This window comes from Orycteropus afer, unplaced genomic scaffold, assembly GCF_000298275.1.
Source record: "Orycteropus afer afer isolate SDZICR_OR568_19922 unplaced genomic scaffold, OryAfe1.0 scaffold00176, whole genome shotgun sequence".
Lineage (NCBI taxonomy): Eukaryota > Metazoa > Chordata > Mammalia > Tubulidentata > Orycteropodidae > Orycteropus > Orycteropus afer.
Genome location: NW_006921763.1, coordinates 1,780,948 through 1,796,247, shown reverse-complemented (window position 1 = coordinate 1,796,247; position 15,300 = coordinate 1,780,948). Strand labels below are relative to the sequence as shown.

Below are 15,300 nucleotides of genomic sequence, written 5' to 3'. Positions count from 1 at the left end.
ATGCTTAAACTGCCCCCTGGCTGAACACTCTTCTCTTTGGCTTCCTGGGTTCCACCCCTTCCTCCTGCTCTTCCGGCCTGCTACTCTGTGCTACGCCCATGCTTACCTTGCTCCCGAAGACCTGGTCCCTCTTAGTAGGGTAACAAGGGAACGTGTTCAGTGCAGATCAGTGATTGATCAAATAGCTCTCTTCTATTCTCATTTTAGGAGTTCTGGGTGGTGCAAATGGTTAGCATGCTTGGCTGCTAACTGAAAGACCGGTACTTCAAAACCACCCAGCAGCACCTCAGAGAAAGGCCTGGAGATCTAATTCCAAAAAAATCAGATGGAGCACAGTTCTACTCTGACACGCATAGGGTTGTCAAGAGTTGGAGTTCACCTGATGGCAACTAGTTTGGTATTCTCATTTCAGTTGGTTAAAGAAGTGCAAATGCCACCCAACTATAGCTGTACTTAGAGCCCTTTCAAAGTAATAAGACTGAAATTATTGAGAAGGAGAAGGCAAAGCACAAAAAGGATAAGAAATGGAATTGTCCATGACAAGAAAGCAGAAAACTAAAAAATCAACCTAGAGGAACAGGAATAAATTGATTAATGAGCATGGTGAAAAGGTTCTATGTGAAAAAGGGATAGGGAACAGAACTTACACAACATCTCGAGACAAATAATCTGGAGGAGAAGGAAGGGTCAATGTGGACAGAATTTATCAAAGCCACGGTAGGTTTGTGTGAGCTCATGAGCATGCAATTGACTTTCCTAGTAAGAAGGTACTGGAGTAGGCTTAACTTAGATTGTCATGTACTCTGGGTTGAATTTTGTCCACCAAAAAGATATGTCCAAGTCCTAACCTGCCATACCTTGGATCTGACCTTATTTGGAAATAGTGTCCTTGCAGATTTAATTAGTTAACATGAGTTCATACTGGAGTAGGGTGGGCCCTTAATCTAATATGTGTGGTGTCCTTATAAAAAAAAAAGAGAGAGAGAGAGAGAGAGAGAGAGACAAATGCAGAGAAGAGAATGTCATGTGAAGACACAGACACAGAGAGAAGACACCATGTGAAAATGGAGGAAAAGATTGGAGCTATGCTGCCACTAGCCAAGAAACACCTGGGATCAAAGCAGTTTGGAGAAGAGGATCAGCATTCTATTTGTTTTCCAGGGAGAATTGTTAGAACTTGTAGAATGCTATGAGAGATTGGTGTTAAATGTATTCTCAGATTACTCTCCTGTACCCTGTGAGTGAGAGTGAGGTATCAACAATGGCTCATTTTGTTGCTGTGTGTATGTGTGTGTGTCAGAGAAAAGGAGAGGGAGAGGGAGAAGAAGAGGGAGAGGGAGAGGGAGAGAGAGAGAGAGAGAGCATTCACATGGGGAGGGAGGTGGTCCATAGTGATAAAACACTGGCCCTTGAATGTTGTCTTGCTTGGGAGGAGATATGGAAGACTTCTCTGGCCACTCAGAGCAAGAAATGGACAGCAAGATCAGAGCTATGATTCAAGAGGTCATGACCCTTGGACAAGCTGTCTGAGTAAGGAGCAAAACTGACTAAAATCCAGCCTCAACTTACCAGAGTTGCTACTTGAAGGGAAATTCATGCCCATCAGAAGGCTCAGGGGACCCCACACACACACCTTCCTCTTTAGCTGCTCTTCATTTACCTAGTTCTGAGTCACAGAAGAATCTTTTACAACCCACAGAACTGGGTTCCAGAATAAAATGAGAGGGAAGCCCCTTCAACAACTAGTGGAATGATTGAAACTGATTTTGTGATGGAGTGATATGATTCCTTCTCAAAGTGCGGCCCATGGACCAGCAGCACCAACATTATCTGGAAGTCTGCAAGAAATGCAGACTTGTAGGCCCCACCCCAGACCCACTGAATCACAATCTGTAATTTAACAAGATTCCAAATGATTATTCATGTGCACATTACAGTTTAAGGAACATAAACCTGACCTACCCATTTACATAAGGCCCCTTGCTCTGAGATCAGGAACAGACCAACTGGTGATCTTATGATCTAATTTATCCTAAACCTTACCCAAAATCCAAAATCCATAGCATAACTTCTAACTGGCCCATTCTGATTGAATTATAGTAGCACCGTGGTTTTTGAGACATGATCTTAGACTAGTGAGAATCTTAAATTTCTCATCTTAAAGGGAAGAATTTAGATTAATTGGAGTCAAAAGTCTCCTAGTTCTAAGCTTTCATAGTCATAAAATGCAAATAGTGAAATAGCAGTAACTTAGTGACATGGATTAATACTTAAGTCCATGCAGGTGTTAATCATTCCCTCTTTTCAATTATTATCATGTTTAAATTCTTTTCAGTCAACAAATTGGAGCTCATTCCTGACAAACCCCAGCTCTGATTTGCACTTACTTGTTATACAGGACAATGTCTGGCCTCCACACCAGGTCGCTGGGGATCCTAATGGAGTCCAGCCCATCATACTGGTCTCGATCCCATTTGAGATATGCGTCATGCCAGATTTGGCGGATCCATAAGTATGCAGTCAGAATTTGGTTTCTTTCATCCTGCACAAGGAACCTACATGTAACTTTGTCTAGTAGACACTTCTATCCAGTGTCTTCTGCTACAGATTGAAATGAGTCCCCCCAAAATGTGTGTTGGACTCTTAACCCGTAGATGTGATCAAATGTAATGTAATAAAATAACTTTCCACAATGCAATCAATATAATGCAATATAATGTAATCAATCAGTCAGCTGAAGTCATACCAGTGTAATGACTTAATCACTTCTGAGTTATATCGAGTACAGCACAGATATCCTCTCTCTCAACAAGCACATACACTCTCATACACACATGCACACACCCTGGGGAAGACAGATATGAGATTCATCTACAAAGGAACTCCAAGGATTGCTAACAGACACCAGAAATTAGGAGAGGAGTTCACAGAAGAAACAGACAAAGCCAAGACCCAGATTTGGCCTTTCAGCCTTCAGAAGTGTAAGAAAATAAATTTCTGTTCTTTAAAGCCATCCAATTGTGGTATTTTTGTTAAAGCACCACTAGGAAATTAAGACATCCTCTATTTCTAGAACACTTGTTCTTCACAATAGAAATTTCAACAGCACTAACCTACTTTCTATAAAAATTTACAGCCTTGGAAACCCTATGAGGTAGTTCTACTCTGCTGTAGGGTTACTATGAGTTGGAATCGACTCAACAGCAGTTGGTTTTTGGGGTTAATCTTTATAGAAGCAGACTGCCACATATTTCTCCCATGGTTGGTGAGTTCAAATCACCAACCTTTCAGTTAGCGGCTAAGCACTTAATCACTGCACCACCAGGGCTCCTTTCCGTAAAGATTACAGCCTTGGAAACTTATGGGGTCATTCTAGTCTGTCCTATTGGTCACTATGAGTCAGGATCAACTCAACAGCAACAGGTTTTTTTGATTGATCTATTTTCAATATGTAAGTGAGAGCTTTTTCATTCTATTCCATTGACTGATTACTAAGGTCATTTTTATTTTTTTCCTGCCTGATTTAGGGTTAAACATGAAAGTGAACAAATCAGATCTTTGCATGGATCAACCACTCAAAGTTTTCTGAAAATCAATCAGCTAGTGATATACTTACTTGAATGTGAAAGTCAAGAAATATCTACAACGAACAGAAGAAAAATCCTTGAGGTTTCATAGTGCTATCCAAATACATAAGCATAAGGGCTGAAAAAGGTATGTCATATTAAAACACCAGTGGGTTTTTTTTGTGATGGTAAAATTTATGTACATAAAATTCACTGTTTTAACCATTTTAAGGTGTTTTAATCCTAATAATTTTAATCCTTAATAATTCAGTGGTTTCCAGCACATTCACAAAGCCATGCAATCATTAACACTAATCGCAGAACATTTTTATCATCCAAAAAAGCAGTCACTCCCCAAGCCCATTCACCCTAGCCCTTGACAACCACTAATCTGCTTTCTTTCTCTATGGATTTACCAAGTCTAGACATTCTAGACATTTGGGAGCTCTGGTGGTGAAGTGTCTAAGACATATGACTACTAACCAGAAGGCTGGCAGTTCAAACCCACCAGCCACTCCTCAGAAGAAAGATTGGGCAATTTACTTTTGTAATGATACTGCCTTGGAAACCCAAGGAGGGGTCACTATGAGTCAAGACCAACTTGACAGCAGTGAGATTTTTTTTCTTCTTTTTATTTTTTTCTGGTAGACATTTCACATAAATAGAACCTTATAATAGGTAAGAAAGACCACATTTCCTTATGTGAACTAAAAAGGTTTCAGTTAATGGCTAGAATTAAGTAACATTTAGTGAAATTAATTTTGTAGAACGCTTCCCCTGTTGCCCCCTTCTCCCACCAGCTTGCTCACAGAGCTGTCTACTCTCCTCCTCTCTCGAATTCCCAGTGAAGACGTTCCCTTTGGAAAGGACTTTTGTTCTTCATTCTAAGCAATATTCCAAAGAGTCAGCACCATATGTTACTCACCATATCCTTTATCTGAGAAAGGGTGATCTGCAGTGTGACATTCAGGACTTTATCTGTATCTTCCACTGGACGCAGAGCATTGGAATAATCTTCAAAAAGATCATTAAATAATTCCTGAGCATATTTTCCATCTGCCGACTCTACAGCTGCTCAAAAAGAGGGACCTGGATCAAAATTCAGAGTGTCACATGTATTTCAAGGTAAAAATACCAGTTGTTGTTGTTGTTGTTATGTGCTGTTGAGTCGGACCCGACTTATAGCAACCCCTCCTTGGGTTTCCGAAGCAGTATCACTATGGAAGTAGATTGCCCCATCTTCCTTCCGAGGAGTGGCTGGTGGGTTTGAACCGCCAGCCTTCTGGTTAGCAGTCAAGTGCCTTAGGCAGAGTGAGGACTAAAATTGGAGATGACCCAGCATCAGTGAAAGACACAATTTGGATTCATGAGAATTGTTTTTCAGTATACCCTACCCAGATCAGGGAATCCCTGGCTGGTGCAAACAATTGTGAACACGGCTCCTAACTGAAAGGTTGGTAGTTTGAATCCATCCAGAAATGTATCAGAAGAAAATCCTGACAATCTTCTTCCAAAGATCACAGTCATTGCAAACCCTATGGAGTACAATTTTACTCTGAAGCACATGGGATCCCCATGAGTCAGAATTAACTCTATGGCAACTGGTGTGGTTTGTTTTTTTTTTGACCCAGATCAATTTGAGTCAGTAAGAACCACAGACCATTTCCATGCGGTTAGATCATTTGTTCTGTCTTCCCTGCCCCACCTCATTCCACCTCCCACCAAAAGAATGGCCCCAGATGACCCCAGATGGTTATATGCTACCAACCCTCACCTCTCAGTCTGGAAGCAGCAAAATAGATGCAACAAAAGGAGATGCAGCAATAGGGCCAGTTCATCTTTCTCCTGAGTCTATGTCCCAGCCAGGCAGCACTGTCTTCTACTTCCCTCTGTGAGTAGAGAAGGTCCAGTCACAAGACCCTACTCTGCCCAGTCTCACGATGGCAGGTGGAGAGCTCAGGCTTGTTTTCCAGAAAGGACCTGAGGTCTTGAAAGCTAGACCTGCCTTCCCTCCCCCTCTGGTAATCTGAGACTGGCAGCTCCAGTGACTGAGATGCTTGGAGCTGGGGGTGTGTTTACATCAGACAGTGTTGTTCTTAGGGAGTCACCCCATTGAGGGTCCTGAAGGGAAGTAGGAGTAGAACTCAGGGTAATGTCTGACACTCCAGTTCACCTAAGCAGAGTGGGAGCTTTCTATATCAAGTAAATTCAATCTGAGTCAAGGATCTTATTGTTACCTGCTGTTGAGGTAGAGTCAACCTCAATTTGTGGCAATGTCAAGCACAACAGAATAAAACTCTGCCCGATCTTGAGGCATCCTCCAAGTGGTTGCGAATCAGATCACCATGATCCACAGGATTTTCAGTGACTGATTTTTGGAAGTAAATCTCAAGGCCTTTCTTCTTAGTCCATCTTAGCCTGGAAGTTCCACTGAAACCTGCTCACCATCATAGCATCATGCAAACCTCCACTAACAAGAGAGGTGATAGTTGTACACGAAGTGCATTGGCCAGGAATTGAACCTGTGTCTCCCACATCGAAGGCAAGAATTCTACCACGGAACCACTAATGCCCCTGAGTTCAGTGATTGTTGTTGTTGTTGTATGCCATCGAGTCAGCCCAGACTCATAGCGACCTCTCCTTGGGTTTCCGAGGCAGTATCACTACGGAAGTAGGATTGCCCCATCTTCCTTCCGAGGAGTGGCTGGTGGGTTTGAACCGCCAGCCTTCTGGTTAGCAGATGAGTGCCTTAGGCACTATGCTACCAGAGCTCCTGAGTTCAGTGATTAAGGGAAGCTAAATAGACCCAACTATGGGGTAATTATCCAGAAAGACCCTATACACTAGCTGCATGTGAAAGGGAAAGACAAGTAATTCCAAGGTCTCTAGAACATAGTACATTACCATTTTGCTTCTGACAATCCTTCAGTTTGTCTACTGGGCCTGGACCTTCTGTAGTAAATCTCTGTGTGTGAGTATATGGGGGTGTGCTGGATGGGAGGAGAGGATCCACTCTCTTAAGAAGCAACCACACTGTGAATTGGATTTGGAGTCAACTGCCAGCCCAAACCTTGCCAGTGCTATGATTCTGGACAGGTTACCTAAGCCTGGGAAAAATAATATTCCTTTTCTCCCATATGGGAGATACCCTATGCAAAAGCCCTTTATCAATTGTTCCACCGCTTCTCTGCCAGTTTGTCACCCTGTGCTGTCTTGTGTGTTGCTATGATGTTGGAAGCTATCCCACTGGTATTTCATATACTAGTAGGGACTTCTGTGGTAGACAGGTTTCAACAGAATTTCCAGAATAAGATAGACTAGGAAAAAATGCCTAGTTCATTCCAAAAACTAGCTGCTGAAAGCCTTGTGGATCACAATAGATGAGCCCCAAGATTGGAAGGCACTCAAAATACACAGTAACCACAACAATGGACGGGAGCACACCAACGATTATGCAGATGGGACAAGGCAGTTTCATTCTGTGTATATGGGTCACCGTAAGTCAGAGCCTGCTCAACGCCAACTAACAACAACATGTAAGCGTTAGTAATTTTTAACCCTGATCAGCTTTGCAGATCCAGAATTCCTACCAAGTCATCCAGGATTTACCAGCTTTAAAAAGTGGTTCAAAGGCTAATCAACTCAGTATGAGAATGATTCATAGCCAATGGAGATGTTGAGAAGAATGATATCCCTTTACATCTGAATGCTACTTTATATAATTTCACATTTATTTCTCATATGTGATTTAATTTTGCTTCCACAAAAGAATGTCGATTTCCAATTGTCATGTAGTTTGGGAACTTATGTCTGTCTCTCCTCTTGCCTGGGGGGAACGAAGTTGGAAAACGAAATTAAGATCATTCGGTTGCCTGGAATCAGAGCAAGGAAATTGGAGAGCTCTGTTTCATCAGGTTACAGCTGTCTGATGAGTCATCCTGCGCCTCTTCAGGAATATATCCTTCGAGTAGAAAAGGCACTCAGGCCATCAGTTAAGTGTGCTTCTTAATTGCCTATGCCCTTGTGTTGATTGTGAAGACATTATTTTCCTGTTGCTTCTAGTCTGATTCACCATCACATGACACGATTCCTGCTGCCCATACTCAGGCTCTGAAATCTCAGAAGCTGAGGATACTTTTGAAATTGTGTCTAATGCCTCAGTTTCATATGAGCAAACTGAGGCCCAGAAATAAGAAGTGACTTGCCCACAGTGATGGCTGACCAGTGGTAGAATCCAGACCTCTTGCTGCAGCCCAATATGCTCACCATATTACTAACGGTGCTTCTCTTTCTTCTCATTGTTTTTCATCAACTTGGCATTTGCCAGGTAGGTGGCATCAAAGACTACTTTGTATTCTTTTATTCTGTACAATACTCAGAGCAGCACCTGGTTAATAGGTGCTCAGTGAATATTTGGAGCTAGCTGTTAAGGTTGCTGCTCAAAGCTCCCACTAAGGTAATCACCTCTGGTAATCTTTGGTTGGTTTTGGTTAACTTAGTTCATTCAATTGGACACCACTTTTAAAAAACGGTAACAGATGGTGTTCACCTCTCAATGTTCAATCAAACAGTATTAAACCAAAACTATTTTGGGACAGGATGCTACCAGTTAGAGCAAAGATGCTAATGACTAGAAAATAAACTCCTGTCAATGTCATTCTAAAGGCAACTATTACATATTTTCCCAGGGACCTGCCCAACTTCACCCCAATCAGTACCCCTTGCGTAGCTCCAAATCTTACACTTAAAAAGAGAACTGCAGCCTAGTGGTCCTATAGCTCATAGGATGCTTCAATGGAAGAAGAAATCAGTTGAATTCATTATTTAGGGTTCAATAAGGCTGGAGAAGATTAAATAGATTGAATTGTGTCCATCCAAAAACATATGTTGACACCCACAAATATATACAGGTTTGACAGAAGATATCTTTACATATGTATCTCTACATATGTTGCAAATGTATTCATGAATTAGTACAGCATACAGGGGGCAAAGTTATGAAAACTTCTGAGGCATAACCAAACACCTTGAAGGAATGATTCACTGGGCCTGGGGGCTCAGGACCATAGTCTGGAGAGACACCAAAGTCCACAAAGACAATGCTCTACATCATATTGTGGCGAGTAGTGACTGGGTTCTTAAAAGCTTATGAGTGGCCATCTAAGATGCAATTATTGGTCTCTCCTCATCCAGAGCAAAGACTGAAGATAATCAAAGATTCAAGGAAACAATCAGTCCAAAGTACTAATGGGCCATGTGAACCCCAGCCTCCAAAACCCTGAGACCAGAAGATGGTGTCTGTCTACTGCTACTGCCTGCTCTGAAAGGGATAACAACCAGAGTTCCTAGATAGAGTAGTAGCAAAATGTGGAACAAAACTCAAAATCCTGAAAAAGATCAGGCTCACTGGTTTGATAGATATTGGTGGAACCTCCAAGACCATGGCCCTTACACTCCTTTCAGGCCTGGAACTGAACTCACCCCTCACCTCACCCCCTCCTCCCTCCACAACCCTCCCCCACCCTCCAGCACAACTTTCAGCCAAACAATACAAAAAATAACAAACTCACTGCCATCAAGTGGATTCCGACTCATAGAGAAACCCTATTTTGGGTTTCTGAGGTGGTAAATCTTTACAGAAGTAGATTGCCCAGTCTTCCTTCCATGCAGTAGTTGGTGGGTCTGAACCACCAACCTTCTGGTTAGCAGTCAAATGCCTGAACAATAGCACCAGGGAGGTAGCACTCTTTAGAACAATCGACTATAAGATCAAAGGAACAGCATTTGCCCAGGGATAAACTCAGAAGGCAGGAAGGGCTAGTAAAGAGGGATGAATGGAAACAATAAACACAGGGAGGAAGTGGGAAGAGTGTTGTTACATTGTGGGAGCTGCAACTCAATGTCACAAAACTAAATATGTGTGAATTGTTGAATGGAAAATCAATTTGTTCTGTAAACTTTCAGCCACATCCCAATAAAAAGTTTAAAAAAAAGCAAAACATTCAGAAAGGGATCAAAATTGGATATCCTGAATAGAGTGGGAAAAAAATGTGGAACAAAACTTAATATCATAAAAAAGACCAGGCTTACTGGTCTGACAGAGACTAGTAAAACCTCCATGACTATGGCTCCTAGTCACCCTTGAAACCTGGAATTGAACTCACTCCTGTGGCATAACTCTCAGCCTACATAGACCTACACCAGGGAGATGCACTCCTTAGAAGAATCAACCATGAGAAATCAGAAGTACAGCATTTGCACAGGGAGAAAGGTAGGGAGGCAGGACTGCATAGGTAAGAAGGACACAGGGAAAGGGTAACCACAGGGAAGAAATGAGAACAGAGCTGTTACACTGCAGAGAATGTAACCAGTGTCACAAAACAAAATGTGTATGAACAAAATGAATCTGCTTTATAAAATTTCATCCAAATCACAATTAAAAGAAAAAAGGTAAAACAAACAACAAGATATGTTGAAATCCTAATCTCCATGGCATTTGTGAATGTGACCTTGTTTGGGAATAGTGTGTTTGAAGACATTATCAGTTAAGTTAACATGAGGTCATACTAATGTTAGTAGGGTGAGTCCTAATACAATATGAGGAGCTCTGGTGGCGTAGTGCCTAAGGCATGTGACTGCTAACCAGAAGGCTGGTGGTTCAAACCCACCAGTCACTCCTCAAAAGGAAGGTTGGGCAATCTACTTCTGTAGTAGATTGCCTCGGAAACCCAAGGAATGGTCGCTATGAGTTGGATCTGACTCGATGGCAGTGAGTTTGGTTTAATACAATATGAGCAGTGTCTTTATGAAAGAGTAAAAGAAACACAAAGAGACAGACGTAGAGGGAAAATGACCACAAGACTATGGCAGCAGTCAGAGTTGAAACTGAGTGGCGTCAAAGTTCAGCCTGCATCCCCGATTGAAGACAGATAAGTAAACATGGTAACTCAGTTCCTTAAGAACTGAATGGGATGAAAGCTCAACTATTCCCCCACCTTGGTTAAAACAGACAGGACCCCTGGTTGGAGACAAATAAGCAAACATAATAATTCAGTTCCTTAAGAATCAACCTTAAGAACTGAATGGAATGAATGGTCAATTTGCACATTCTTTCCATGCTATCCCACTAGCAACAGATGATAAACATGTTAATGTGTCTCAGGAGACAACTTGAAAATTAATCTTGGCCTGCAGACATGCGCAGTGAAATAAACAGGAACAAAGTTGCTGGGAACTGACATTCTCCCCTCTGCCTAAGCCCCAATCAGCTGATGACAGGAAGCCAGTGTGACTCATCCCGTGCCCAAGTGCACTGCATTAAAAACAACTGCCCCTTTAAACTGAGGTGAAGGAAATTTTGGCCAATCATCAGCTAATTCATGCCCAAATTGTTTAAGTTTTTTATGAATATGCATAACCCCTTCTCCTGAAACTTACAAAACTGTAGCTCAATCTGGATTCAGGGAGTCAGATTTGGGTATGGGCCCTTTTCTTCTTACATTGACGCTTTGCAATAAATAATTTTCTCTCCCCTTAATCACTCGGTGTGTAAACTGTTTTGGCTTGATTGCGCACTGGGCAGGGACCCACGTTTGGTCCAATTTCAGAGTCATGCTGTAGCTGCAAGCCATGGTACTTATGACTGGGGCTACCAGAAGCTGGGAGAAATAAGACAGGACGTTCCCTAGAGCATTCAGAGAACATGGCCCTGCTGACACCTTGATTTTGAGCTTCCAGAACTGTGAGATAATAAACCCAGTTTATTACGGTGCTTTATTGTAGCAGCCCTAAGAAACTAATACAGTTGCAAATATATGTTGGACTGGTTTTTGAAAATGTGGGCTCAAGTAATGAAAATAATCTGAATCAACTTCAATTATCCAGAAATTGCACATCTAGAGTATATGCCACTTCCTGAGTGACTCAATTAGCTTCAATTTGGTCATATGTTCTAATATTAATTCAAATTCAGAGTGTTAAACTATTTAAGTTTGTGAATAGCATCTCACCATAGTTTGTGCAGTATCATCACCCAAGAGATTACATTCTGGCCAGGAAAAAAAAGGATTCAAAACTTAGACTTTCTAGAAAGCACAATCATCCTTCAAATATCTTCTCCTTTTTAAAAGTCAGGAGTCTTTCATCCTAAGTTCACAGACATAAAGTATTCTGGCCATTTCAGGGTTGCTGGAAGCAAAGTCCTCCCACATAGACTAATTTTTAAGCACTTTTTTTTATTCCAAAAGTATGATACCAAGACACTAAGGATATTCATAAGATCTATAAGTTTTTTAAAACATAATTTATTATTATTACAGAAGTAATAATGTAGATAAATTAGAAAGTATAGAAAATCCCAGTGAAGAAAAAGAGATGTCACCAGGAAGAATCCAACCAAGCAGAAATAGACAGGATTAATGTGATGACCATCTTTTTGGGTTTTTGTTGTTGAGAATGTACAAAGCAAAGCATACAACAATTCAACCATTTCTCTATGTACAATTCAGTGACATTGATTACATTCTTCAAGCTCTGCATCAATTCTCATCCTCCTCTTCCGAGTTTTTCCTCCCCCATTAACATAAACTCACTACCCCATACAGATATAAAAGAACTTGATCTTATATAGATTGTTCTTAAAAGAATATAATGTCCACAGTAAACATTTTTAACTAGTTAAGCTAGATTATTGTTTGTCTTTCAGAAGACTTCAGGGGATATTTTTGGTGTAAGGTTTAAAGATGACCTCATGGTAGTAATTTCAAGAGCTCATCCACTGGTCATGTTTTTAAAAAGCTCATGTAACTATGCTGTCATGTCATGCAAATATGGAAAGGCGTAATTCCTTACAAGAACTCAGTTTCACTCCATGCAAATCACGAGCAGGTAGAAATACACAGAAAAGTTCCCAACATTTCTGTTCTGTTGAGTTTGAGTTGCAGTTCATACGGGGTCTACCTTGGATGGTCTCTGGTGGCATAGTGGTTAAAGCATTCAGCTGCTAACCAAAAGGTCAGTGGTTCTAACCCACCAGTCACTCCATGGGAGAAAGATGAGGCAGTCTGCTTCCATAAAGATTTACAGCCTTGGATGGGGTCACAATGAATCAGAGCTGACCTGATGGCAGTGGGGTTTTGGTTTACATCCTTTGATCTCCCCTCAAGGAGCCCTGGTAGTGCAATTGATAAGTGCTTGGCTGCTAACTGAAAGGTCTGTGGTTCAAACCCACTAGCTGCTCATCAGGAGAAAAGACCAGGTGATCTGCTCCCATGAAGATTACAGCCTAGAAACTCTATAGGGTAGTTCTACTGTGTATGATTTGGAATGACTTGATTGTACACAATAACAACAAGCTCTCCCCTCAGAATCCTCTCAGTTCTTCTTGGTTGAAACTACAGAGAACCCTTTGCCCATTGGGGTTGAATCTTCCTACCTGTGCCTGTCATTCCCTGAACGAACAATCTTAGTGAATTACAGTGAAACCTGGGAGAGCTAGAATTCAGTAGCACTGCCTTGTTTTTTTGAGTCTCGCTAGTTTTCTGCCTTTGACAGAGGCAGCCATCACTTTGCAGTGGTTTCAATTACTGGAAAATATTTGAATTTTCCTTCTCTAACAGGCTTCCGCCTTACACACCTTCTGGCTTCTTGCAGGTTTTACTATACTTGCCTGCAGCAGCAGAGGGTGTGGGAAGAACAAAGCAGGTATAAAAGGACAGATTACCTTCACCCTGCTACATGTATTTTAAAATAAAATTGCAAAAGTCAAACATAATGCTTTGTGAAGGATTTTTTTTCACCAATAAATATGACATGAATATTTCCCCCATTTCATTAAATATAGAAGCAGAACATTTTGACTCAATAAAGAGCTCTTAGAGACCATCTCCAAGCTCATCTTTGATCTCCCTCTAAAATATCCAGGCCTAGCGAGGTGACCAAGGAGCTCTGGTTGTGCAGTGCCTAAGGCATTTAACTGCTAACCGGAAGGTTGGTAGTTCAAACCCACCAGCCACTCCATGGAAGGAAGATGGAGCAATCTACTTCTGTAAAGATTTACCACGTTGGAAACCCAATAGGGTTGCTATGAGTTGAATCGACTGGATGGCAGTGGGTAGGAAGGTAACCAGTTTTCTCAAGGGTGCATGGCTATCCAAGGACAGATTCCATTTCTCCCAACTCTCCATAGGGGGCTCATTCCACCACACCAGAATGGCCCATGAAGAAGATAGAAGAAATCAAAACCCAAATGTACTTTTGTTGTTGTTGTTGTTAGGTGCCGTCAAGTTGTCTCCGACTCATGGTGACCCTGTGCACAGCAGAAGGTATTGAAAGGAGTCCTGTTCGGGCAACTGCTAATCATTCTGCTGTTAACAAAAAGGTTAGTGGTTCACAACTAGTGACGCCATGAGAGAAAGAACTGGGGACCTGCTCCCATAAAGATTGCAGCCTAGAAAACTCTATGGGGCAGTTCTGCTCCGTTCCATGAGGTCGTTATGAGTCAGAATCAGCTCAACAGCACACAATAACAACAAGGACTCAGGATCCACCCTACTGTAGCATGACCTTGTTAGCTAATAATATCTTCAAAGAAAAACTATTTCCAAACAAGATTACATTCATAGCTACAAAGATTAGCAACTGTTTTCGGAGGACATGATTAAGTCCATGCCAGTCATACTCCTTGCCTCTGTGTTCATCGTCCCTGCTTTATTTTTTTCATTGACTTATGACCAGCTGCTGTGTGTATATGTGTATGTACAACTAGAATAAGTTCCATGAGAGCAGGGACTCTATCTGGTGCTGTTTCCCAGACACCAAAAGGATACCTATTGACTGAATAAATGCATGATATATAAAATGAGGAAATAAATGTAAGGAAGTAAGTTGGGTAAAAGAATGGGGGAAAGGCTAGCTCTCTGACAAAGAATGGTGGATGTATTTCCTACAAAGGTGTCATTTCCAGCTTATGTTGTTAGTCCACTGCTCTATTACATTTTAATTGATGTTCAAGCAAAATTCTTTGAGAAAATGGACTGTAACTTAAACTTCTCTATATACATATGTATATACACATTTATGTATGCACTTTATACATAGTCCTAGCTCAAGGGCAACAACCACCAAGATCAGTTAGCAGCAGCCGCCATGGATGCAAGAGGATGGCATGGAGGCATATGTCCCACGTCTTGCTGACCTACTGCAATAGAAAGAATACAAAGACACAGGAGTAGTACTTACTCACACTCAGGTTCAAATCCTGAGGTCACCAATTACTAACCAAGTGAACTTGAGTAAGTCACATAATTTCTCTCCGTTTGTTTGCTTATTTGTAAAAATGAGAATTGTAATACTTACCTAAAAGGGATATTGTGAGGATTCAAGAGAAAACTAAGTGCCTTACTCATACTTGGCATACAGCAGCCCCTTGGTAAATATGACTATGATTCTCCTTGCTGCTCCGCACGTGTTCCAGGAGTCAACAAAACTTCTTTTGATTATTGAAACCCAGTAACTTCCCAGCAGAAGAAAGAGCCAAGTTCATGAAGAGGCATGAGCAGGAGATAAGGGACATGTCGTTTTCTGGGTCAGGAGAACAGCTGATACATAATACAGGGTATCCGATACGTCCAGGTGAATGATCTGGGGACTGTAATGAGCTCTGATGTCTATGCTTTGTCAAAGGGTGCATACTATTCCCCCTGAAGTCTCCTAAGGGAATGTATTTGAAAGCCAT

General features: G+C 41.5%; 1 protein-coding gene across 1 annotated transcript in view; it reads right to left on the bottom strand.

Annotated features, from left to right (window-relative positions):
* CHRNA9 (cholinergic receptor nicotinic alpha 9 subunit) overlaps window positions 1–5,657 on the bottom strand; it is a 21,165-nt gene extending 15,508 nt beyond the window's left edge. The window contains exons 1-3 of the mRNA XM_007947146.2: window positions 5,341–5,657; window positions 4,492–4,637; window positions 2,388–2,542 (exon numbers count right to left, since the gene is read on the bottom strand). Of these exons, the coding sequence (XP_007945337.1) occupies window positions 2,388–2,542; window positions 4,492–4,637; window positions 5,341–5,404 (365 nt within the window). The 5' untranslated portion in view covers window positions 5,405–5,657. The remainder of the gene's footprint in view (window positions 1–2,387; window positions 2,543–4,491; window positions 4,638–5,340) is intronic.
* Between the last annotated feature and the right edge of the window lie 9,643 nt (window positions 5,658–15,300).